Source organism: Atractosteus spatula, assembly GCF_055471065.1.
Source record: "Atractosteus spatula isolate fAtrSpa1 chromosome 24 unlocalized genomic scaffold, fAtrSpa1.hap1 SUPER_24_unloc_1, whole genome shotgun sequence".
NCBI lineage: Eukaryota > Metazoa > Chordata > Actinopteri > Semionotiformes > Lepisosteidae > Atractosteus > Atractosteus spatula.
The window spans coordinates 58,737-84,887 of NW_028296641.1; the positions used below are offsets into that span (position 1 = coordinate 58,737).

Sequence of the window (26,151 nt, forward strand, 5' to 3'; positions counted from 1 at the left end):
GACCAGGACAGCAGTACTGGCGAGTGACAGCACCGGCGGCAGCGGCCCCACCAGCAGAAACCAGCACCAGCACCAGCAGAAACCAGCACCAGCACCAGCACCAGCCACAAGCGCACGGGCGCCCGTCTGAGAGAAATCTGGACCTGCTTTCTGCCCCTCGAGGCGTGTAGACGGCGTTCCCCACCTGCCCACCTCCCCCCCCCCCGACCCCGGCGACGAGAAAGCCCCCCTCTCTGAAGGGTCCAGTGCCTGAGACGACCCCCGGGCCTCGAGCAGCACGAGTGTTTGCAGACGGAGGAGAGCCGACGAAGAGGCCGCCGACATGACCCAAGTGGAGCAGCAGGTGCAGTACAGCACCTCCTACGTGGTCACCTCCACCGAGGAGTACATGACGCAGGAGGAGGACTGGGACCGCGACCTCCTGCTGGACCCGGCCTGGGAGAAGCAGCAGAGGAAGGTAGGACGGGCAGGGCCCGGTTTGAGCCCGGGGCCGGGGGGGGGGGGGACTTGGAAAGGGAGCCCTAAAATGAGAAACAGGATGCGCTGTGAGGCCGTGGGGCTGTAGGCTCTCCAGGAGTCTCTCTTCCTTCTAACGACCGAAAAACAACAACAACAAAATAATAAATACACGCAGGTGTGCGAATAGCTGAGCTGTGGGCTTTGAAAGGGAGCTCTCTCTCTCTCTCTCTCTCTCTCTCTCGCACCGGGGGGACCCTGGGCCGCAGGCGGGCGTCGCACCTGCTGCAGGCGGATTCCGCAGCGCATAGCTCAGAGGGCTATTTCTAACCCTAACCCCCCCCCCCCAAAGTTTCTTGACCTTACAGTACCCCCTAAAAATATCCGCCGTGATGATGATGATGATGATGAGTTCACCACATCCGAGCACTACAGCAGCGGATCCTGGGGACCGAGCTGTCCCCCCTGAGCGAGTCCCGCCCCAACGGCGCAACAGCTCCGACTCTGTTAGCGCTCTTATCGATAAGAATGAATAACGCGACAGCCGCTGACGCAGGGGCTCCGCAGGAGCTGACGGAAGCGCTCGGGGGTCGGTGTGTGTGTGTGTGTGTCCTGGAGGGGTCATTGCTTATCCAGCTGGTTCTTTTGAGGAGGATAACCGACACCGCTGCCCCCCCCCCCGGCCTATACTGAGAAGCGCGGCTAAGACGGGCGCTGGCCGGGGGTGCCGGTGACGTCAGCGAGCGAGGCGGAAGGTTTATTAATAACGGGAACGGCTCGCGTTCTGCACGCGCCCCTCGGGGTTCGTGCTAAAACGCAGCGGGACAATTTCAAGGGCTTTTTTTTTTCTTCCGCCTCCTCAGAAACGTGTCGATGAACCCCCTTGCTTCTCAGACTACCGCTCGGGCAACGCCAGTCGCTTCAGCCCCTTGCTTCTGCATTTTCTCTCTCTCTCTTTCCCCAGTCCAAGTATCATTTTTAACACATATGGGGGGGGGGGGGTACGTGTTAAAAATGATACTTGGACCCACCCCCCCCAGCCCTAATTAAAACACGATAGTTAAAACAATTGGACGCAAACCCCCGTGTGTTGTAAACGCAGGTGCATTTATACCTTAGCGCGCCGGAGAGAAACTCTTATTTTAAACCGGACCGGCACCTGGCGCTGATCCGAGCCTCCTCACCCCCCCCCCCACCACCACCACCACCGGGCACCTGGCGTCGCACCGGGCAGGTTCTTGGGCTGAGCGCGGGCGCGCGCGCTGCCCGGGGTGATTAACGGGGCTCCGGCTGATTAGAGCCGCCGCGCTGGGCGCGAGGGGATCGACAGCGGATTCCTGTCGGGACTGAGCGACCCGGACAGATGGGAGAGAGAGAGAGGGGGGGATAGAGAGACTCCCAGAGACCAGAGAGAGAGACTAGATCAGAGCAGAGAGAGGAGTCTGGGAGAGAGAGGAGGAGGACAAGCTGGAGCACACGCGGTGCTCAGTGGGACCCGTCCGTACTGCTGATCATACTTGTAACACGAGTCTCTCCGACGTGTAACCGCCCGGACAGCACTGTCCAGACCCGCGTCGAGCTCGCTCGCGGAGTACAGCCGCGCCTCCAGAACCCGGGGCTGCCGGGGGGTCTGGGACAGGCCGAGAGGAGGGGGGCCGTCCGACGCAAATAGAATCATCTTCTAAAAATACCCACCCCTCGCTCTCCGCGCTTCCTCTCCGCCTCCATGACGTCTGCCCGATATTATTTACAAAAAAAAAAACACTTTCTCTTTAATCCGCTGTAATTAAACACTTGTAATCAACACGCGTGCCCGCGGGGGGGGGGGGGGAGTGATGTCACTCCTTGCAAATATCGGCGGCGTCACGCGTCGCTCCGGCCGGCCGAGCGCCTGTCCGGCAGCAGGAGGAGCAGAGCCGCGGGAGGAGACTCCGGCGCACAGAGCGCGTTTTAGAGCTGCACCGCTGCGCGACACCTGCGCGTCCCGGACAGGCAGTTCCCACCGAGACCTTCCTGCGCTTTCCTGTCCTCCTCCCGAGTCATTTTTCAGTTTCTTGACGTCTCTCCCAGTGGTCTTTTGTCTGAGGCATGTGGAGCTGTGCCGTGAATGGCCGTGGTTCTTACTCCTCCAGCCTCTCCCGACGTCCTGGTCGCCCTGGCTCTGCTCTGGGAGCGACCGGCGAGGTGGTCGAGCGCCCAGTCTCTAGAAGAAAGTGTGAGCCCCGGCGCTCCCCGGAATTTCAATCGGATTGATTAGTCCACCCTGTTCTCTGGCAGGAGTGAGCGATCAATTCTGTGTATTTAACATCAGTGCAGTCTAACCCCCAGCACTGACCCCACTGGACACCCCAGTGCAGTGTGACCCCCAGCGCTGTCCCCACTGGACACCCCAGTGCAGTGTGACCCCCAGCACTGACCCCACTGGACACCCCAGTGCAGTGTGACCCCCAGCACTGTCCCCACTGGACACCCCAGTGCAGTGTGACCCCCAGCACTGTCCCCACTGGACACCTCAGAGCAGTGTGACCCCCAGCACTGTCCCCACTGGACACCTCAGAGCAGTGTGACCCCCATCACTGACCCCACTGGACACCCCAGTGCAGTGTGAGCCCCAGCACTGTCCCCACTTGACACCCCAGTGCAGTTTTCCAGCCTGTTAGAGGTACTTGAAACAGGACATGTGATGGGTTATTTCCGTGATCTAAAACGTTTGCTTGAGGATCAGCCTGGAAGAGCCAGTTTAGAAAAGCAGGACACAGGTTCCTGATGACCCCGTTAACTAATCACTGGCTTAGCTGTAGTTGAACAGCTTCTCCCAGCGGGTCTGGGCTCTGGTGTGGATAGATCTGGAGAACCAGCGGGGACTGGAGTTGGCCTCTCTGGCCCACAGCGTGCGCGGGTGGGGGGGGGGTCACATTTCTCACTGCCAGTCCTTCTGTCCCGATGATCCCCAAGTCATGTTTGGTGTCAGCAGCGATTAAGCGATTAATGATCAATGAAGTAATTAATCGAGTCAGTGGCTGAAATACTGGCTGGAACAATGAAGGGAGGAGGGATGGGTCAGGAGTCAGAAAGGAAGTATTTGTTGGCGTACATACTGATGTCCTAGAGTGGTCGTCTGTAGTTGTTAATATTGGAGACCGGTTCTTCAAACAGACCAGCTTGTATATAGTCTGGACTCCCTGTTTTCAACTGGACCATGATCTGGGTTGGCCCTCAGTGACCAGTTTGCAGTTTCAGCTTAGCTGGTTCGATTTCAAACCGAATGTCTTGGCGCTTGGACTGCTTTCCACGCAATTAGTGATGTAACTAGACTGCTCACAGTTTGTTTTGCCTGACGATTTCTTTACGGCTAATAAGCCTTCCAGCTGAGAGCAGCGCCTCGGTCCAGTAGACGCTGCGAAGGCTCTGGGATCGAGGGGATCGGTTCCGAGAGGTAGAGTCACCGAAGGCGGGTGGGCAGAGGTGGGATCTGGCGGCGGAATGGTGGGGGGGGGGGGGCGCCACTGGCCTCCCGCGCTGCTCCGGCAGAGGCTCAGCCCAGCTGGATCCCAGCAGGATCACGGGATCGGCGAGGAGCTGAGCTGGACCGCTGACCCTGGAGTTTTCCGGCAGCTTCATGCTCGTGTGTTAATGTGAGCGCCGGGTCTGGCCCATCGGAGTGAGAGCTCCAGCTTCGGAAACGTTTCCCCTGGAATCCTCCAAGTGTCTGGCGCAGCTCTGACCGGTGTGGATGATGACCAGACGTTCTGGGCTAGTTAGTTCTCAGTCATTCCGATCTTCCGATCTTCCTGGCTCGTCCCGGTCGCGCGATTTAAAGGTCAGCTCCTGCGGCACAGTGACGTGGCTGCGGGCGCTTCTGCCTCGCGGGGTTCGAGCCCACCCTGTGTGTGGAGCTTGCACGTTCTCCCCGTGTGCGTGTGGGTCTTCACCGGGCCTTTCACGGGCTCTGTATATGTGTGCGCCCCACCGTGGACTGACGCCCCGGTCGGGGAGTGGGGTCGCCTGCCCCTTGTGTTTCCAGGACATGATACGAGTTGCCGTAGCCCTGACCAGGAATATCAGTTCAGGAGTTAACGCAGTGGAAGGAGTCAATTCCTCATTCCCAGAAGTGGCCTGTCCTGGAAAAGCCCAAACTGTATTTTTGGGTTGCCCCATATGAAGATATCTCCCATTCTGACTGCCCCGTATAACCTGGCCTTACTGACCCTCTGAAACCTGACACGAGCCGGGGTCAGGGGTCAGGGGTCAGGGGTCAGAGGTCAGGGTGGCACAACTGTTGGCTGAGGGGCGGGAGTCACTCTGAGCAACAGGAGCGACCCTGTTGGACTAGGAGAGGCAGGAGGAGGTAGGAGAGCAGCAGCAGAACAAGGCAAGGAGGGAAAGTGGGGACAGATGCTTTCGTGATCACAGGGTTTTATTTGTGTGACAGGAACCTCGACCAGCACTAAAATACTGGATACTGCTTTGATGGGTCCGCTCTCTGTGCCTGAATCGGCACACCAACTCTGTTTGGGCGCGAGTGTCCAACTGATCCCAGGATCTCATCTAGGTCCGTCTTGAGGGCAACCAGAGCATCGGCTTCAGCAGCGCGGCTGGGCGGCTCGTCCCACACTCCCGCCACCCTTAGTGTAAAGAAGTCCGTCTCCACGTAGCTCCCGACCCGCTTCGTTTCCACCTGCCCTTCCTGGTTCGCGGGTCAGCGTGGCTTCCGAGGAAGTCCCGGCGCCCTGGACGATTTCGGGCACCTGGGTCGCGCTGAGCGCTGGTCCTCGCTCAGGATCGGAGCCCTCCAGCTCCTCCGGGGTGTCGGTGTGCAGGGAGGGCCGATCGGGTGGCAGCTGCTATTCTAGACGCCCTGTCCTTGTAGGGCAGTGTCTATAAACTGCCGGGGCACGCAGGGGGAGGGGGTGGGGGGGGCGTGAGCTCATGCAGGTATTTTGGAGGAGCAGGGAGCTTGATGGGGGTGGGGGTGGGGGGGAGGACACAGATGGCGGAGCGATTGTTACGTGTGTGTCTTCACGGGGGTGGAGGGGACGGCTGGTTCTGGTCCGGAGAACCGGCCCGGGCTGCGGATTCGAAGGCCCGAGACTTCGGTGTGCCGGAGGGGAGGGGTGTCGGACCGGGGCGCTGGGTCAGGGGCGGTCAGGGCCTCCTAATTGGAAGGTTTCGGGTTCAAATCCCAGGAGAGGCACCAAGGTACTCCAGGACCTTGTGTGGAAGAGTTAACAGATGTAAACTGCTTTGTCTGAAAGTGTCGGCCAAATGAGTAAATAATTTATACTGGTTAGAGCCCAGTGAGATCATGGTAAAAGCACAGCACAGCGCAGTAGAGCCCAGTGAGATCAGGGTAAAAGCACAGTACAGCGCAGTAGAGCCCAGTGAGATCAGGGTAAAAGCACAGTACAGCACAGTAGAGCCCAGTGAGATCAGGGTAGAAGCACAGTACAGCGCAGTACAGCCCAGTGAGATCAGGGTAAAAGCACAGTACAGCGCAGTAGAGCCCAGTGAGATCAGGGTAAAAGCACAGCACAGCACAGTAGAGCCCAGTGAGATCAGGGTAAAAGCACAGTACAGCGGGTAGAGCCCAGCGAGATCAGGGTAAAAGCACAGTCCAGATTAGATTAACTATTTTGTGAAGATCTACACAAGATTAGTTTTGATTTTTTAATTTTTTAATTACATTAAGTGGCCTGATTCATATGGAGAAAATGTGTTGCAGTACTCCTCCGCCCAGTTTAACATTGCCCCAGACATCACTTCAAAACCCTGCAAGGCAGTCACAGCGGGTCCCAGCCATGCAGGAGCGTCGCCTATCAGTGTTGATCGGGCTGGTGAGGTGTCCATCGGCTCTGATCGGGTTCTTATGATCCAACTCCGACTCTGCCACCTTGTGGAGACGGCTAGAACTGCAGACCCTACCCCACCCCAGAACTGGAAGCCTGCGACTGTCTGTCAACACTCTGGACTCGGTCGCCTATAAATCAGGATGACCCTGTATGTTGTCCTCTCTGGCCGGATTGAACCACTGGCAGCTCCCAGAATAATTACTCTGCTGACTCCTTTGCTCCGAGTGACTCTCGGAGACTGGGGTGACTTCGGGAGTCAGAGAGCTGCTCCAGGGGGTCATTGGGGGTCAGCACTGGGGGGGATCTGGTGGGTCACATTACTTTAAGAGGGTGTCCTTACAATTGGGAGCACAGGGCTTCCCAGTCCTGGTCCTGAGTGGGGTGCTGTCTCTCCTGCGGGGGTCCCCAGTCCTGGTCCTGGGGGGTCTCTGTCTCTCCTGTGGGAGGCGTTGTCTCTCCTGCAGGGGTGTCCAGTCCTGCTCCTGGAGCCCCACACGCTCACAGCTGCTGGTGTCTGCTCCAGGCGGGCTCTCAGTTACTCATTCGAACCCCTAACCGCCTTGGCAACAGGATGAACGTGACCTGTGCGACTCTTTTCCGCTCTTACAGACACGTTTGAGAAGCAGCATAAAATTCCATAGCTCTGGGTAGGAAAAGAAGAGTTGCACGTTTTGCAGTCAAGCCCCTCGTTTGTGCAGTGAGGGTCTCAGTGAGGTAGCTGAACAGGGCCAGCAGGAGCAGCAGCACCAGCACAGGAAGCTCCGAGCTCCGAGGAAGGCTGGGCGGTGTACGTTTCTGTGTGGATCTGGGGTGCCGAGAGGGTGGGGTGATCAGTGCTGGTTCTCTACACTGTACAGTGTAATCCTCAGTGCTCATTACTGTTATAACAGCCCTGCAGGCCAAGAGCTTAGTGCAGGATGTGTGAATGTGGAGGTCTTGGTCCCAAGACGGGGTTCCTGAGCGATTCCCCCCCCCCAGGAGCCCCAGTATTTTGGGTATGCCCCCCTTACATGGCAGTGGAGCGCAGGCGGTGACCTTCTCCAGTTTGGCTGCGCTTGCTGCGCCGGGACAGGTGAGGGAGAGGGGGGGCGGCTCTCGTGGGGGCCGACGGGTGCGGTGTGACTGGATATATCCGGCAGCAGCCAGAAACCGCGGGACAAGAAAAGCATTCCCGACACGCGACGGGCGCAAGGCGGGGTACCCCCTGGGTGGGACGCCAGCCCATCACAGGGCAACACACTGACGCACTCACCTGGGCCAGTTTTCCCAGAAGCCAGTGAACCTCCCAGCGTGTCTTCGGACTGTGGGAGGAAACCGGAGCACCTGGAGGAAAGCCATGCGAACGCAGGGAGACCATGCAGACTCCACACAGAACGGAAATGGAGCTGTCCGGAAAGCCCTGCTCCTTGTCGGAATCGCACCCTTGCAGGGGGGAGGGGTTCCCCTCCGATTGATTCCGGGGATCTGCCGTTCTCAGGCAGGCCCCAGCCAGCTCCATCTGTCGGCTCCGGCCGAGATAGATCGGACAGAGGGGGCTGGGAGGGTCTCTCTCCCGCTGTCCCGCTGGGCTTCCTGTCCAGCCCGGACATGAGACCATAAGCCCGGTTCACGGCCTGTCTGGTTGCCGATCGATCCGGGAATCTCAGCCAGCTGTTTCCGGGAAGAATCACAGGGCTGAGCTGCTTGTTCCACACTCCCGCCACTCCTTGTGTAAAGGAACAACTGTTTCTCCCTGTTTGCCGTTTTAAATGCACTTTCACGTGCATCCTGTTCAGGAAGCAGGAAAAGATGTAGGATTTACCTCTGGCAACACTGACAGATGTGGAGAAAACAGTGGCTGGTAATCGGGGCTCTTGTGGAAAGGAGAATCACTCCTGCAGTGTCCCGGGATGGGAGCTGGACACTCCCGACGGTTCACTCAGGAAAACAACATCCGAGAGCCGAGAGCCCTGTGAGCGCTTGGAATAGCGGTGAGGCGCAGTAGGATTGGCTGAACCCACCTGCTCATGCAGGGGAGACTCGGACCCCAGTGGGACCGAGGGGGTCCAGGGAGGTGTCAGTAACAGTGATCGGGAGCAGCTGGGCGAGATGGACCTGGCTCCCTTTTCCCTCCCATTCCTCAGTTGATCGCCCCCACGTGCGCTCCGGGATCGGAGCCTGCCGATTCCTGTGACGACGCTGGCGGGGGCGGAGGGAGGATGACTCATCTCCCAGTGAAGGGCTCAGTCCCCTCCTCACACAATGGGCAGGGAGCAGGTGGCACGCCGGGCACATTCCAGCCCTCAGGGGTTGTTAATATGCAGCGGAATTCCTGCAACAGGTGCTAATCTCCCAAAGAACTCATTCTCCCTGGGGTCCCTAACATCCTGACCTCCAAATCCCCAACCTGCACTGTCGTGCGCGGGACAGCGTTTTACTGGTGATACAGTTACATCCCTGAATAATCCTCCCACTGTCTGGGACAGAAGTCCTGCAGACAGAGCTCTGGCAGTGAGTAAGACCCCCAGTGTCTGGGACAGCCTCACTGTAGACAGAGCTCTGACAGTGAGTAAGACCCCCAGTGTCTGGGAGAGCCTCACTGTAGACAGAGCTCTGACAGTGAGTAAGACCCCCAGTGTCTGGGACAGCCTCACTGTAGACAGAGCTCTGACAGTGAGTAAGACCCCCAGTGTCTGGGACAGAAGTACTGTAGACAGAGCTCTGGCAGTGAGTAAGACCCCCAGTGTCTGGGACAGCCTCACTGTAGACAGAGCTCTGGCAGTGAGTAAGACCCCCAGTGTCTGGGACAGCCTCACTGTAGACAGAGCTCTGGCAGTGAGTAAGACCCCCAGTGTCTGGGACAGCCTCACTGTAGACAGAGCTCTGGCAGTGAGTAAGACCCCCAGTGTCTGGGACAGCCTCACTGTAGACAGAGCTCTGACAGTGAGTAAGACCCCCAGTGTCTGGGACAGTCTCACTGTAGACAGAGCTCTGGCAGTGAGTAAGACCCCCAGTGTCTGGGACAGTCTCACTGTAGACAGAGCTCTGGCAGTGAATAAGACCCCCAGTGTCTGGGACAGTCTCACTGTAGACAGAGCTCTGGCAGTGAGTAAGACCCCCAGTGTCTGGGACAGCCTCACTGTAGACAGAGCTCTGACAGTGAATAAGACCCCCAGTGTCTGGGACAGCCTCACTGTAGACAGAGCTCTGGCAGTGAGTAAGACCCCCAGTGTCTGGGACAGCCTCACTGCAGACAGAGCTCTGGCAGTGAGTAAGACCCCCAGTGTCTGGGACAGTCTCACTGTAGACAGAGCTCTGACAGTGAGTAAGACCCCCAGTGTCTGGGACAGTCTCACTGTAGACAGAGCTCTGGCAGTGAGTAAGACCCCCAGTGTCTGGGACAGTGTTGTTGTATTTTAAATTCCTGTGTGTGGGGAATGTGTCATTCTACAATTAAATTGGTCGTGCTCCAGAAGGGCTGTGGTTAGAATAATATTTACTGAAGTGTCTCGCTGTGTCACAGTTCATGCCTCATTGCTGGGCCACGCCCACCTGGTGGTGTTTGCTGTCTTATTATAGGGGGGTGCCCTGTTTACCCCAGATCACGCTCCCTGGCCTTCAGGAATGTGGGTGCCACCTCTGGTTCAGGAACAGGGCTAGTCAAGTTGTTGAGGTCCAGTCTTGTTAGACCGGGAGGACAGCCGGTCAGGTGGCTCTGGTCCGGTCTTGTTAGACCGGGAGGACCGCTGGTCCGGTGGCTCTGGTGCAGGAGAATTCCTGATGTTCACAGGGGAAAAACAAATGATCCAGGAGGATGTGGATCATTTTTTGCGTATCCCGGTATGAGCCCCCCCCATTTCCCATTTCCCATCTCTCCCAGCGGGGAGCGTGATCCCGGCTCAGGAATCCTGCCGGCTCAGCTGTCCCGTGGCTGGATTTAGCCGGCTGGCCTGCCTCACAGCCAGCTCTGGATGGCAGCCTGTCTAAATTTGGTCAAGCGTGCCTGGAGTCACCTGTGCTGAGAGCTCTGCTTGCAGCTACATCAGATTACAGGGAGAGGAGCATTCCTGACACTACACACACCCCACACACCACACACACTACACATTATACACACACACCCCACACACCACACACACTACACATTATACACACACACCCCACGCTCTACACTACACAAACACCACACACACTACACATACATTACACACTACACACCACACACACTGTGCCCACTACATACATTACACACTACACACCCCACACACCACACACACTACACATTATACACACATACCACACACTCTACACTACACAAACATTGTACACACTACATACCACACACACTACACATACATTACACACTACACACCCCACACACACTACACATTATACACACATCCTAGACACACACTGTACACTATACATTATACACACATACCACACACTCTACACTACACAAACATTGTACACACTACACACCACACACACTGTGCACACTACATACACTACACACTGTACACACCCTCACTGCACACTATACACTGTACACACCCTGCACACCCTCAGTGCACACTACACACTGTACACACCCTGCACACCCTCAGTGCACACTATACACCCTGCACACCCTCAGTGCACACTACACACTGTACACACCCTGCACACCCTCAGTGCACACTACACACTGTATACACCCTGCACACCCTCAGTTCACACTACACACTGTACACACCCTGCACACCCTCAGTTCACACTACACACTGTACACACCCTGCACACCCTCAGTGCACACTATACACCCTGCACACCCTCAGTGCACACTACACACTGTACACACCCTGCACACCCTCAGTGCACACTACACACTGTACACATCCTGCACACCCTCAGTGCACACTATACACCCTGCACACCCTCAGTGCACACTAAACACTGTACACACCCTCAGTGCACACTACACACTGTATACACCCTGCACACCCTCAGTGCACACTACACACTGTACACACCCTGCACACCCTCAGTGCACACTCTCAGTGCACACTACACACTGTACACACCCTGCACACCCTCAGTGCACACTACACACTGTACACACCCTGCACACCCTCAGTGCACACTACACACTGTACACACTTGGACATCATCCCTGCAGCCTCAGGACCTCCTCCACACAGCTGCTCTCTCTCTCTCTCTCTCTCTCCCCACTTGATCTCTGACCACAACACGAAACATTGGCTTTCCTCCCAGAATTCCCTTCTATAAGCATGGCTATGCAGTCATCACATCTGAATTCCGGCCCCCGGATCAGTGAGAGCGCTCCCTGCTCCGCGGAGCAGGATTGGACCCCTGTCCCTGGCTTTCGCCCGTTTCTCCGGTCTCATTCCGCCCACTCCCTGTTTCCAGCCTCCGGAGATTTACAGGCAGATATGAGCCAGATGGCCCAGTTTTTTTGCAATGAAGACTGAGACCTGTGCTGCTCCTGCAGCTCTGAACTCTGACCTCTCCTCTCTCGCCTTTCCCAGACCTTCACAGCCTGGTGTAACTCTCACCTGCGCAAAGCCGGCACTCAGATCGAGAATATTGAGGAGGATTTCCGGAATGGACTCAAACTCATGCTGCTGCTGGAGGTCATTTCAGGTGAGTGAACAAGCTGACAGACAGATGCACTCCTGGGCTGACACACGCCGGCACACGCAGGCGCACTCCTGGGCTGACACAGAAAGACACTGTCTGTAAGGACGGGGCGTGCCTGTCTGTCTGCAGAGTGTGGGATAGTAACTTCATGTTATTCGCCAACAGGTGAGAGGTTGCCCAAACCAGACAAAGGGAAGATGCGGTTCCACAAGATCGCCAACGTCAACAAGGCCCTGGACTTCATCTGCAGCAAGGGAGTCAAGCTGGTGTCCATCGGCGCCGAGGGTGAGTCGCCCCCCCGGCTCAGGGGGCTCAGGGGGCTCGGGCTGGGGTGGGAGCAGCAGGCTGAATGACCGTATCGCTGCTTCCTTACAGAGATTGTGGATGGCAACACAAAGATGACCCTGGGCATGATCTGGACTATCATCCTGAGATTCGCCATCCAGGACATCTCAGTGGAGGGTCAGTGAGAGAGACGCACCTGTACAGACACACCCAGACCTGTCTCACTGCACACCTGTCATCTACAGACACAGGCACTCAGACACACTCGGACCTGTCTCACTGTACACCTCTTATCTAGAGACAGGGACACACCCAGACCTGCCTCACTGCACACCTGTCATCTAGAGACACAGGCGCTCAGACACACCTGGACCTGTCTCACTGCACACCTGGACCTGTCTCACTGCACACCTGTCATCTAGAGACACAGGCGCTCAGACACACCCAGACCTGCCTCACTGCACACCTGTCATCTAGAGACACAGGCGCTCAGACACACCCAGACCTGCCTCACTGCACACCTCTCATCTACAGACATAGGCACTCAGACACACCTGGACTCTCACTGCACACCTGTCGTTTGTACGTCTCCCCTCATTCTTTCTCGTCCCTTTCTCTGCACGCAGAAACCTCGGCGAAGGAGGGCCTGCTGCTGTGGTGCCAGAGAAAGACTGCCCCCTACAGGAACGTCAATGTGCAGAACTTCCACATCAGGTGAGCCCGACTGCAGGGAACACGCCACCCCAGCTCTGGCGATTGGAACCATTCAGGGGCTCCTGCAGTTTCTTTCTTCCTTTTAATTTCACACGGGGTTCCTTTCCTGCTGTGCGTGTTCTTGGAGAATCTCTGTAGTGGTTTTTAATCGCCATTCTAACCTGATCACTCTCTTTCTGCATCTCTTTCTTCCACCCTCTCTCCTGCTGCCTGTCTTGCTGCTGTTCACCTCCACACCTGCCCTCCCCTCCTGTCTCGGCGTCCTGCACTCCCTTACCTGCTCCTCCTCACTGCTTCCGATGGCTCTGTTCCGTTCCCCTCTCTCCGTGAGCCAGCTGGAAGGACGGCCTGGCGCTGTGCGCGCTCATCCACAGACACAGACCTGACCTCATCGATTACTCCAAACTGAGAAAGGTGCCCCCTGAGCCTGTGTTCAAATTAGAGTGCAGTAGAGCCCAGTGAGATCGGGGTAAAAGCACAGTACAGCGCAGAAGAGCCCAGTGAGATCAGGGTAAAAGCACAGTCCAGTGCAGTAGAGCCCAGTGAGATCAGGGTAAAAGCACAGTACAGCGCAGTGAAGCCCAGTGAGATCGGGGTAAAAGCACAGTACAGCGCAGTGAAGCCCAGTGAGATCAGGGTAAAAGCACAGTACAGCGCAGTAAAGCCCAGTGAGATCAGGGTAAAAGCACAGTACAGCGCAGTAGAGCCCAGTGAGATCAGGGTAAAAGCACAGTACAGCGCAGTGAAGCCCAGTGAGATCGGGGTAAAAGCACAGTACAGCGCAGTAAAGCCCAGTGAGATCAGGGTAAAAGCACAGTACAGCGCAGTAAAGCCCAGTGAGATCAGGGTAAAAGCAAAGTACAGCGCAGTAGAGCCCAGTGAGATCAGGGTAAAAGCATGGTACAGTCCAGCGCAGTAGAGCCCAGAGAGATCAGGGTAAAAGCTGAGAGGTGTGTGTGTGGTTTAGGTTTTCTGAGTGGCATGCGGAGTGCACACACACACCCTGCACCAGGTCTGTGACAACCCCACTCTCACACTCTCTGTCCAGGATGACCCCATCGGAAACCTGAACACTGCTTTCGAAGTGGCTGAGAAATACCTGGATATCCCCAAGATGCTTGACGCAGAAGGTGAGGAAGCAGAGCAGAGATGCTCATTACTTTAATTGGTCTGGTATTTACACTGTATTTACACCCCCCAGTGTCTGGGACAGCCTCACTGTAGACAGAGCTCTGGCAGTGAATAAGACCCCCAGTGTCTGGGACAGCCTCACTGTAGACAGAGCTCTGCAGTGAGTAAGATCCCCAGTGTCTGGGACAGCCTCACTGTAGACAGAGCTCTGACAGTGAGTAAGACCCCCAGTGTCTGGGACAGCCTCACTGTAGACAGAGCTCTGCAGTGAGTAAGACCCCCAGTGTCTGGGACAGCCTCACTGTAGACAGAGCTCTGCAGTGAGTAAGACCCCCAGTGTCTGGGACAGCCTCACTGTAGACAGAGCTCTGGCAGTGAGTAAGACCCCCAGTGTCTGGGACAGCCTCACTGTAGACAGAGCTCTGTTGTTTGCTGTCTGTTAAGAATAGTAACCTGTGTACAGCGTGTCCCAGCTTATCATACCTCTCTGTGCTAATGGGTGGGATTTTACTGTGTTGTAGCTGTGCTGTTGACTGTGGGTATCTCTTCTCTCTGACAGATATTGTGAACACCCCCAAACCTGACGAGAAAGCTATCATGACCTATGTGTCCTGCTTCTACCATGCCTTCGCTGGAGCTGAGCAGGTAACATTTGTCCATAGCCCTTTCACTGTCAGAATGGCTGTGGTCATGAGACCGCTGCTCCAGTCTTGTTAGATGAAGAGGACAGCTGGTCTGGAGGGTCAGGTCCTGCCTTGGTAGACTAGAAGGACAGCTGGTCTGGAGGGTCAGGTCCAGTCCTGGAAGACCAGGAGGACAGCTGGTCTGGAGGTCCAGTCCTAGTAGAGCAGGACACCAGCTGGTCTGGAGGGTCAGGTCCAGTCCTGGAAGACCAGGAGGACAGCTGGTCTGGAGGTCCAGTCCTGGTAGAGCAGGGAGCCAGCTGGTCTGGAGGGTTAGGTCCAGTCTTGATAGACCAGGAGGTCCCTAGTTGGAGCCCCAGCTCTGCCCCTTACTCCCTGTGTTCCCCTTGAGTGAGAGACTGTCCCTCTGGTGAGACGTCAGACCCAGGTCCTACTGTCTGAGACTCTGCAGCAGCAGAGACTCCTGTCCTCAGCAGTGCGAGCGGCTAGCGGCTAACTGGTCTCCCTCTCTCTCCTCCTCCCAGGCTGAGACAGCCGCCAACAGGATCTGCAAGGTGCTGGCCGTGAACCAGGAGAACGAAAAGCTGATGGAGGAGTACGAGAAGCTGGCCAGCGAGGTAAAGGACACTGACGGCTGTCCACTGCCCTTCTCTGTGCCTCTGTCCCCACCCCCCTGACACATCGGCCCTCTTTCAGATCAGGGTGGGCACAACCATTCTAAATTTCTAAGTAAGAAGAAATCCTTGTTCCCTGTGCTGTGCCATCTCCTCTTGAGCCTTAGAAATGGCAGTGGCTCTGCCAGTACGTGTTGGACTGGCCTGCTCCCTGCTCTGGGGTTGGCCAAACTGGAGAGCGTAGGGCGAATTCGCCCGCTCTGATTGGCTGGGACGTGGCCCACCTGGCCTTGCCCCTCAGAGAGGCTCCGCCCCCTACCTGATGGCTGTATGTTGTAGTGCGTGCGCTAGTCCCTTCTTCCTCGGCCCCTCCTCCTCCTCCTCCTCCCGCTGGCGGTCTCCGTCCCCATGACGGCTGTTCTGCTTGCAGCTCCTGGAGTGGATCCGCCGCACCATCCCCTGGCTGGAGAACCGCGTGGCGGAGCAGACCATGCGCGCCATGCAGCAGAAGCTGGAGGACTTCCGGGACTACCGCCGCGTCCACAAGCCGCCCCGCGTGCAGGAGAAGTGCCAGCTGGAGATCAACTTCAACACCCTGCAGACCAAGCTGCGCCTCAGCAACCGGCCCGCCTTCATGCCCTCAGAGGGCAAGATGGTCTCGGTACGCCTCCCCAAGCCGCCCATCACCTCTGACCTCTGTGACTCACACCTGACCCATCTGATTGACGTCTGACCTCTGACTCACTCCTGACACAGCTCTGACCTCTGTGACTCACTCCTGACCCACCTGATTGACGTCTGACCTCTGACTCACTCCTGACACAGCTCTGACCTCTGTGACTCACTCCTGACCCACCTGATTGACGTCTGACCTCTGACTCACTCCTGACACAGCTCTGACCTCTGTGACTCACTCCTGACCCACCTGATTGACCTCTGACCTGTGTGCCCCGCTCCTGGCCCACCTGATGGACCTCTGACCTCAGTGACTCACACCTGACCCATCTGACTGATGTCTGACCTCAGCAACTAACACCTGCCTCACCTGATTCCTCTCTGCCCTCTTTGACTCACTCCTGACCCATCTGATTGACGTCTGACCTCTGACTCACTCCTGACACAGCTCTGACCTCTGTGACTCACTCTTGACCCACCTGGTTGACCTCTGACCTCAGTGACTCACTCTTGACCCACCTGGTTGACCTCTGACCTCAGTGACTCACACCTGACCCACCTGATTAACATCTGACCTCTGACTCACTCCTGACCCCTCTGGTTGACCTCTGTGACTCACTCCTGACCCCTCTGGTTGACCTCTGACCTCAGTGACGCCCTACCCCCGTACCTCCCTCTCCTCTCTCAGGACATTGCCAACGCCTGGAAGGGGCTGGAGCAGGTGGAGAAGGGCTACGAGGAGTGGCTGCTGACCGAGATCAGGCGGCTGGAGAGACTCGACCACCTGGCGGAGAAGTTCAAGCAGAAGTGTGCCCTGCACGAGACCTGGACCAGGGGTGCGGATCGGACCGGGCCGGGGCGTGGGCGGGGAGCGGGCAGGGGGGTGCGCTGATGGCTCTGTGTCCGACGCTCTGCGTGCCGCCTGTCCCGCAGGTAAGGAGGAGCTGCTGTCGCAGAAGGACTACGAGTCGGCCTCGCTGATGGAGATCCGCGCCCTGATGAGGAAGCACGAGGCCTTCGAGAGCGACCTGGCCGCGCACCAGGACAGAGTGGAGCAGATCGCCGCCATCGCCCAGGAGCTCAAGTGAGGGAGGGAGGGAACAAGCTTCCGGAAGGGAGTGGGGTGGGTGGGAGGACGAATAGGAAAGAGGGGGGATGACAGAGGTGGAGAGAGAGAGAGAGAGAGAGAGAGAGGGTGTGAGGTTTAGGGGCGTGGCTTAACCCCCAAATGGGGGTACCACAGCAAAAGGGGCGGGGACACCCATGCAGTTCTATTCCAGAGGGCGGGGGCTGTAACTAGGGGGAGGAGCCTGCCTTGACAACGGCTGGCTCGGCGACAGCACACTCTTAATCGCATTCTGCCCCTACCCAGCGAACTGGACTACCACGATGCCGCCACTGTGAATTCCCGCTGCCAGGGCATCTGCGACCAGTGGGACAATCTAGGCACCCTCACCCAGAAGAGGAGAGATGCGCTGGAGGTACTGTACAAGGCCCTGCTGCTCCGGTAGTGCCAGGAGGGCGGCGTGCGCGTTGGCACTGGTTTAGAGAGCCCAGAGAAGAGAAGAGGAACAGGGGTGGAGGAATGGAAGGAACTTAATCTCTTCGATCCCTAACAGATTGTGAACGCTATTCCCCGTCATCGCTCCAGATGGTCCGATTTTAGCTCGCCTTTTTGACGCAGTGCTCGCAGGTGTCCGATACAAACGGTAGAATGTGTCGGCCGGATCCGTACCGGTGCCGAAGGGCATCGGTAAGGTCGACCGGCAGGGCTGACTGGGAGGTGGCGGAGACGGTCGGCTGTCCTGTTAACCTGTGCGGGCCGTGTGGGTTCCAGCGCGTGGAGAAGCTGTGGGAGACGATCGACCAGCTGTACCTGGAGTTCGCCAAGAGGGCCGCGCCCTTCAACAACTGGATGGACGGGGCCATGGAGGACCTGCAGGACATGTTCATCGTGCACAGCATCGAGGAGATCCAGGTACGGGCGGGAGCAGGACGGGGAGCCGGGGGTAGGAGACCTCGGTCATTCCTGATGAATTGCCAAGCAGCACGGTGGAGCAGGAGTCGGCAGTGCTGCATCACAGCGCCAGGGCCCTGGGTTCAATTCCCGGGGGCTGTCTGTGTGGAGTTTGCATGTTCTTACCATGTTCGCATGAGATTTTGCTGGGTGCTCCTGTTTCTTCCCCCAGTCCAAAGCCGTGCTGGGAGGTTCATTGTTTTCTGGGAAAACTGGCCCTGGTGCGCGTGCCCTGCAATGGACTGGCGTCCCATCCAGGGTGTACCCCGCCTTGTTCCCGTTGCTTGCTGGGATAGGCTCCGGCTTTCCTGCGACCCTGAACTGGATCGAGTGGTTTGAAAATGGATCTGGTGGTACTGGTCACTGCTTGTTCTTTTGATGTCTTAGTCGATCGAGACGTAACTTGTTCCCTGATGAGTTTTAATTGAATCTCCTTGAAGTAATTCACAAACCCCTCCCCCTGCAGAGCCTGATCACGGCCCACGAGCAGTTCAAGGCCACCCTGCCCGAGGCCGACAAGGAGCGCATGGCCACCATGGGCATCCACAACGAGATCCTGAAGATCGCCCAGACCTACGGCATCAAGCTCTCCGGCATCAACCCCTACACCAACCTCTCCTCGCAGGACATCAGCAACAAGTGGGAGGCGGTGAGTGCCAGCCCTCCGTGCACCGGTGATCTGTGCGCCAGCCGTCCATGCGCCAGTGATCTGTGTGCCAGCCCTCCGTGCGCCAGTGATCCGTGCACCAGTAATCCGTGCGCCGGCTGCTGGGATCTCGGGTTATTTAATGTCCTAGCGCTGGGATCCCAGCGGTGGTCAACACAGGCGTCACACCCAGTGCCAGCCCAGTAAACCCTTGGCTTATCGGACTAACAGGGCAGGATTCATTCATGATTTAACAGACTCTATTGTATGAGAAAAAAACACTATATACTGTATACTATATGCTTACTGGACTTTATTTTTTAACATTTGCCTTCCGCGGTGAATGAAAACTGTTCCTGTGCCTTTTTATAATGCAGCTCGTTATGTCATGTGTCGTGAATGCACTGTGTACTATCGCGAAACACAAGACACCTGTCGCAAGCAACTGACTCGCCTCTAGAGGGCACCAATGACATTCCTGAATTTGAAACTGGCGTAAAAGTTATTGCTCCTTTCTTGTAATATCATCATCTCGGTCCCCTTCAGCAGATTTTGTGAGCTTGATCCGAAGACTGGGAAAGGGAGGGTTTACTGTGTTTGTTAGCAGATCTCTCGCTCGCGCTGCAGTCACTAGCACACGCAGCGGAACAACAAGACCACGCTGTAGGACTCGGGATCCCTCCCTGTTGGAAAGGCAGTGGGTTATTTAGGACTGTTCTGACCTCTGACCCTTGACCCCTGGCCCCTGACCTTATCCTATGCCCTCAGGTCAAACAGCTGGTTCCTCTCAGAGACCAAATGCTGCAGGAGGAGCTGGCCCGGCAGCAGGCGAACGAGAGACTCCGGCGCCAATTCGCCGCCCAGGCCAACGTCATCGGGCCCTGGATCCAAACCAAGATGGAGGTATGACAAGCCATCTCTGTCCCTCCCTCTCTCTCTCATCACTCTCCTGGAGATCGGACACGTCTCTGTGGAGATGGCAGGTCTCTCTCTCTCTTTTGCTCTCTCTCTGTGGAGATGGCAGGTCCCTCACTCTCTCTCTCTCTCTCTCTCTCTCTCTCTCTCTGCCCACGCTCTCCAGGAAATCGGACACATCTCTGTGGAGATGGCGGGATCGCTGGAGGAGCAGATGAACCAGCTGAAGCAGTACGAGCAGAACATCATCAACTACAAGTCCAACATCGACAAGCTGGAGGGAGACCACCAGCTCATCCAGGAGGCCCTGATCTTTGACAACAAGCACACCAACTACACCATGGAGGTGTGAGCTCAGACCCGCCCGGGCCCTCCCTCTCTCTCTTCTCCTTTTACACTCTCTCTGAGCCTCTCTCACTCCCCTGTCTCCCTCCAGCACATCCGCGTGGGCTGGGAGCAGCTGCTGACCACCATCGCTCGCACCATCAACGAGGTGGAGAACCAGATCCTGACCCGCGACGCCAAGGGCATCAGCCAGGAGCAGCTGAACGAGTTCAGGGCCTCCTTCAACCACTTCGACAGGGTGAGGAAGAGGAGGGGCAGGGAGAGAGGAAGGACAGGGGCTTCTTCAACCACTTCGACAGGGTGTAGGAGAGAAATGTCAGGGTGGGCAGGGTGTGCGTCTTTACACTAAGGGTGGTGGGAGCGTGGAACAAGCTGCATGGTGTTGAAGCCGATGCTGTAGTTTTTTTTCATGAGATGGCTGGATGAGATCCAGGGATCCATGAGCTACTGCTGACCAAACAAGCTGGACAGCGTCTCCTGTGACCTTTCTGGTGTTCTGTGTGAAACAGAAAGAAGGTGGGGGGAGAAGGGGGGCGGGCAGGTGGAGGGAGGGAGAGAGGTGACTGAAAGCAGAGATGTTGCTCAGGACTTGAGATCAGAAAACCTTCATCCAGTAGCAGCTAGAACTGCCTCACTGGGTCAGCCAAGCAGGACACCACTGGACTAGCTGGAAACCGCTCGAGACTGGAGCCACCTGCAATGCCTGTATGAATACTGTCCGTGCGCATTCATTACTGACGGAACGTGATCATAATCTTTATTGATGCAGTGCGCTAAAAAGTCGTCATCTCCAAGCGCTTTACAGAACGCAAGTTTACATTCGAAAAGCGTCACAGTGAACTAGAACTGAAGAACAAAGTTGATACAACAGCTGAAACAATCCCCCCCCCCACCAAAAAAAAGTCTGAAGTTTGAATTTAAAAGCCCCGAATGAGACGCTCAGCTCCAACGCTCTCCATCTTCCCCAGAGTGCAGACAAACCAGGGGGGACAAAATAACCAAGAGCTGAGCGCAGGTCTCTTGAAGGGGAGTAAACCCTTAACATGTGTGTCAGATAGTGCAGGGCTGAGCCTTGACTGGAAGCCAGTGCAGGGACTCCAGGATGGGTGTGAAGCCCTGAATTCTGAACACGCACTGTAAGTTCAGTGTGGTTCCGGGAGATACCGGCAGGGAGGGGGGGTTCTGATCTTGCCTATCCTACAGGTGCGCAAGCTTTTCAGTCACTTCCTGGGAGTATTCATTTCCAGACTGAAAGAACAGGCCTGTCCCATTAAGACAGGACAGGAGCAGCCTGTAGTCCCCGATGTTACTGATGTGGCTCTGGCGTGAGTGTGAGTGTGTGTGTCTCTGTGTGCCCTGTGATGGACTGGCGTCCCGCCCGAGGGGTACCCCTCCTTGCGCCTGTTGCTTGCTGGGAGTCCGTGACCCCCAACCTGGGAGAATGTGTTAGCAGATGGAGGGATGGATGTACCTGCGGTTACCCGTGTCTCATCCTTTGGGCACTGTAATGGACGCCTGCCTCTGTTTGTTTGGGTTCTCCGCAGAAGAGGAACGGCATGATGGACCCCGACGACTTCCGCGCCTGCCTCATCTCCATGGGCTACGACCTGGTGAGGACCGGGCCCGACGCTACCCTGTCCTGTGTGCTCAGTGCCCCAGCAGGGGGAGCCGATGAGCCACGCGGGGCTGGCACGGGCATGCAGGACTCACGACCCCATGGTTTGCAAAGTCAGTCACAGCAGAACTGCCCCCTCTGTCCTTGACTGGCAGGGCTGCAGTGACTCCTGCTACTCCTTACTGACACAACAGCAAGTGCTGTAGCTGGCAGGAGTAAATTCCTCATTACCATGACCGACCCTGTCTTAGTGTAATTGCTAAACCGGTCCCTTAAATTTTGCTCCAGTCTATGAATGCTATAACCACCACCGCATTTAACATCCAGCTAAAGCTATGTAATTATTTACATTCATTACCTTTAGCCTGCAGCTCTATCACCCTGCAGCTCACCCCCAGCAGCCCACTGGAGCCCAGCAGTGTGAGTCTGGCCAGCACCTGGAGGGGAGACTCCTGGGAGAGCTGAGGCTGCTGCTGGAAGAGGTGTCAGTGGGGCCAGCAGGGGGTGCTCACCCTGCGGTCTGTGTGGGTCCTAATGCCCCAGTACAGTGACAGGGACACTACACTGTAAAAAGGCGCCGTCCTTCGGATGAGACGTAAAACTGAGGTCCTGACTCTCTGTGGTCATTAAAACTCCCAGGGTGTTTCTCAAAAAGAGTAGGGGTGTTACCCCAGTGTCTGGCCATATTCCCCCCTGGCCTTTACCAGTCATGGCCTCCTAATAACCCCCCTCTCTGAACTGGCTCCATCACTCTGCTCTCCTCCCCGCTGAGAGCTGGGGTGTGGGGAGCGGACTGGTACATCATCCAGGTGGGGGTACACACTGGTGGTGCTGGTGGTGGTAGAGTATCCAGAAAAGAGCTATAGCAGTGCCAGGAAGTATTATCAGGACTGTTCTGTTACACAGTCAGCACTGTGCACTAAGCACAGACCCTGGTGCCCCCCTGACTCTCGCTGTGCCACCCCGCAGGGTGAGGTGGAGTTTGCCCGCATCATGACCCTGGTGGACCCCAACAACACGGGCGTGGTGACCTTCCAGGCCTTCATCGACTTCATGACCCGCGAGACGGCCGAGACCGACACCGCCGAGCAGGTCATGGCCTCCTTCAAGATCCTGGCGTCCGACAAGGTGAGCCGCGCGGGTCCGCCGCCCTGGTCTGGTGGGCGCTGCTGGCGGTGGGGGGTGACCACCTCTCTCTGTCTCCTTCCCTCTCCCAGTCCTACATCACCGTGGAGGAGCTGCGCCGGGAACTGCCCCCCGAGCAGGCCGAGTACTGCATCAGCCGGATGACCAAGTACGTGGGCGCCGACGCCCAGCCGGGCGCCCTGGACTACATCTCCTTCTCCAGCGCCCTCTACGGGGAGAGCGACTTGTAAACAGGCCTTCGGCCCCGCCCCACTCCCGTGCCCCGCCCACCCATACCCCTTTCTCCCCACCCCTCCACTGTAGCCCCGCCCCCAGCCCTCCCCCTTCCCTCCCACAGCTCCAGAACACACACCCAGGGGAGGGAGCGGAGGTCTTGGTTGGATCGCTGGCCTGGATTAGACTTGTCAGATGTGCGCAGGGAGAGCCACTCCGCTGTGGACACGCTCATCCTAGACCCCCTTCCCCCTCCCTCTCTTTCGTCCCCCACCCCCCAATAATTTAAAAATCTCAGTTTTGCAAATCCTCCAGGCAGGAAAAAAAAAAACCTGGAAACCCACTAGAACAGACGAGCCATTCAGACGACGGTACCGACTCTGTGAAGGCGGGATGCCATCCAATCAGAGGGCTTGAAACGGTACCCGCAGACACAGGGTGCGTTTGAAGCCCAGTGGGATGCTGGGTACCGCCTCTCCACTAGAGACGCCAGGCGCACCGCCTGTGCTCACGTGAGGGGAGGGCGGCGGCAGGTTTTTCTGCAGAGCTCATTTTTAATTTGTAGAGCCGTTAGCGTCCAAGGGCAGGCTGAGCAACCCTGCCCCCCCTACCCAGCCTGACAGCAGGACAAGACCGGCGGCGCGAGAGGCCGGCCAACGGTTTTGCCGACTGCATGCGGTGTTTGTTTTAGAAAAGCTACGTCAGGGATTCCCCCCCCCCCCCCCCCACAGAGCCACGGAGGAAAATCACGGATGTCTTAACGGTCATAAGGACACAGCACTTACAAGTGAGAATTCAAAAGTGGGTGAGAGCAGGTGGGAGGAGCTGAAGGAGGGGAGGCGCCAAGATGAGGTCGGGCGTGGTAGCCACGGTGACCAGGAGGCTGACCCGAGCTGTACCCAATCACAGAGAGAGCAGGGTGGGGGGGGGGCTTATGGGGGGAGGGGCTTGAAGGCACCAGGAAGTGAAAGAAGGCCAGAAGAGGAAGTTGTTCTTCAGGATCAGAAAACGACAGAAATCCCTCAGCAAAGGGACACAGGAAAGTTTATAGCCTACTGTGTGCGAACAGGAGTGCTTGGCCCCAGGCCCACAACTTGAGTCCACCTCTCACCCACTGGCACCCCCCCAGGGGACAGGCTGAGAGCAGGCCAGGGGCAGGGGACCACTGGTCCTGCAGGGCGAGGTGACTGTTGAACCAGCACCTCCAACCCCTCCCAGACTCCACCAGCCTCCTTCAGGCCACTGTGTTTCTTATCTTTCAGTCTCCTAGCTCAGACACTGTCCAGCGGAGCCCCAGTCCAGTAGGTGTCGTAGGGCAGCAATCAGTCCTCCATTTCGTTTTCTTAACTTCAACGCTGTGAGGATCATTCGAAATAAAATGGTAAGAGCTACCTTAACTGCACCAAGCACTTGCTTCTGTGAGCACAGGGGTTCACATTTGGGGGCAGGTGGAGATTCAGGGTGCCCTATTCGACTGCCCCCTGTTCTGATCCGGAAAGGCCCGTCTTCAATGCACTCCTGTTCTAAAGGACTGGCCCTTGTGGGTCCTGTGTCCAGCCACTGCCACTCTCTGCTCCAGGACAGGACGGCCGTCTGGGGCCTGGAGACGGGGCTCCCCCACCCCCCCAGGCTCGGGCCAGACTCCCTTTCACCTGCTGTCTCTGTGTCCCCCCACCCTCCTCCCCCTCCCTCTCCTCCTCCTCCTCCTCCTCCTCCTCCACGCCTCGCTCCTGCTGTGACACAGGGGAGCCTTAACGAAATCGCACAGGGAGAGACAGAAACACTTTCTTGGAATAAATCACTAACATAAAAACTTAATAAAAAATTTACTGGAAAGCCTTGCGCTGTGTCCGTATTTCTCTCCTTGAGCGTCCAGTCGCACAGAGACGTGTCCTGTTAATCATACTGGGGTCAGTTACACAAGATGAAGGACAACTAGTTAAACTCATCTAAATGTGGACAGTCATGTGGACGTACAATGGTCAGCTAGACCAGTCAAATGTACTAATGGCGTCTTAAAGAGTGATCAGCTCCACTGTGACACACATTCATAAAGTGGTCATAAACCTTCAGAGACTGCTGAATCAGTCTAGTTTGACCAACTGGCCTTCATGTGGTCAGTCAGGTGGTTACAATACATTAAACAACAGGGCATAGGTCCTATGAGAGCTCACTGCAGTAAATACACACAGTCCATTCAGGACGGCTCCTTGACTTGCCTTGCTGACCACTACTGGGTGTTTCCTACCTTCAGGGTCTCTGCACAATGGATTGCTCTGTGCTCCACTACACTTGCCTGTGTAGGGTGTTTTCCACCTGGCTGCACCGTCTCTGCTTGGTGGATTGCTCTGTGCTCCCCTACACTTGGCTGTGTAGGGTGTTTTCCACCTGGCTGCACTGTCTCTGCTTGTTGGATTGCTCTGTGCTCCCCTACACTTGCCTGTGTAGGGTGTTTTCCACCTGGCTGCACCGTCTCTGCTCGGTGGATTGCTCTGTGCTCCACTGCACTGCACTGCCAGTGTCCCGGCAGGGGTTGAGCACGGCGGGACGAAGACAGCGGTGCTCTCGGAGCAGGGCGGGGGCAGTCTCTCCAGTATCAGCTCTCACCGGCCCCCGTGTCCTCCGGCCCGGCCAGCAGGTGCTGGGGGTATTCCAGCCCGCGGTCCTGGGCGTGCTGGAGCCAGCGGGGCTCGTCGCCCGGGTGGGTGAGGTAGCGCCTGCCCTGCCGCTCCTCGAATTCCCGCAGGTCCAGCCACAGCTGGAAGTCCTGGAGCCGGGGGGGTGAGGGGGGAGGGACACACAGAGAGGGACAGGTTAGAGCTGGGTGGGCATCCCAGAGCTCACATTCGAACCACAGGAGACAGGACAAGGAGACAAGGTACCCTGGACAGGACAGCGGTCCATCACAGGACACACACACACTTTGGACAGGACAGCGGTCCATCACAGGACACACACACACCCTGGACAGGACTGCAGTCCATCACAGGACACACACACACCCTGCACAGGACACTGGCCCATCACAGGACACACACACACCCTGGACAGGACAGCGGTCCATCACAGGACACACACACCCTGGACAGGACAGCGGTCCATCACAGGACACACACACACCCTGGACAGGACAGCGGTCCATCACAGGACACACACACACCCTGGACAGGACAGCGGTCCATCACAGGACACACACACACCCTGGACAGGACAGCGGTCCATCACAGGACACACACACACCCTGGACAGGACTGCGGTCCATCACAG

At 57.0% G+C, this 26,151-nt stretch overlaps 2 protein-coding genes across 2 annotated transcripts in view; one reads left to right on the top strand and one right to left on the bottom strand.

The window, feature by feature from the left end:
* Window positions 1-24,722, top strand: actn3b (actinin alpha 3b). The gene is made up of 21 exons (XM_088909034.1): window positions 1-457; window positions 11,813-11,927; window positions 12,090-12,209; window positions 12,300-12,386; window positions 12,836-12,923; window positions 13,259-13,337; window positions 13,972-14,053; window positions 14,614-14,699; window positions 15,223-15,315; window positions 15,743-15,973; window positions 16,676-16,823; window positions 16,921-17,071; window positions 17,360-17,468; window positions 17,825-17,965; window positions 18,471-18,653; window positions 19,419-19,553; window positions 19,732-19,911; window positions 20,002-20,148; window positions 21,455-21,520; window positions 22,495-22,653; window positions 22,743-24,722. The coding sequence occupies exons 1-21, from the start codon at window positions 323-325 to the stop codon at window positions 22,899-22,901; spliced, it is 2,694 nt and encodes an 897-aa protein (XP_088765160.1). The 5' UTR covers window positions 1-322; the 3' UTR covers window positions 22,902-24,722.
* The window catches only part of prkd4 (protein kinase D4), a 14,069-nt gene continuing 12,611 nt past the window's right edge, over window positions 24,694-26,151 (bottom strand). The window contains exon 19 of the mRNA XM_088909035.1: window positions 24,694-25,651. Coding sequence (XP_088765161.1) covers window positions 25,481-25,651 — 171 coding nt within the window. The 3' untranslated portion in view covers window positions 24,694-25,480. The remainder of the gene's footprint in view (window positions 25,652-26,151) is intronic.

Excerpts from the sequence above, each read along its gene's own strand:
- actn3b (XM_088909034.1), top strand. The coding sequence starts at position 323 with ATGACCCAAGTGGAGCAGCAGGTGCAGTACAGCACCTCCTACGTGGTC. Across the intron at positions 13,338-13,971 it reads ATTACTCCAAACTGAGAAAG|GATGACCCCATCGGAAACCT; the intron begins GTGCCCCCTGAG and ends CTCTCTGTCCAG. Across the intron at positions 17,966-18,470 it reads ACAGCATCGAGGAGATCCAG|AGCCTGATCACGGCCCACGA; the intron begins GTACGGGCGGGA and ends CTCCCCCTGCAG.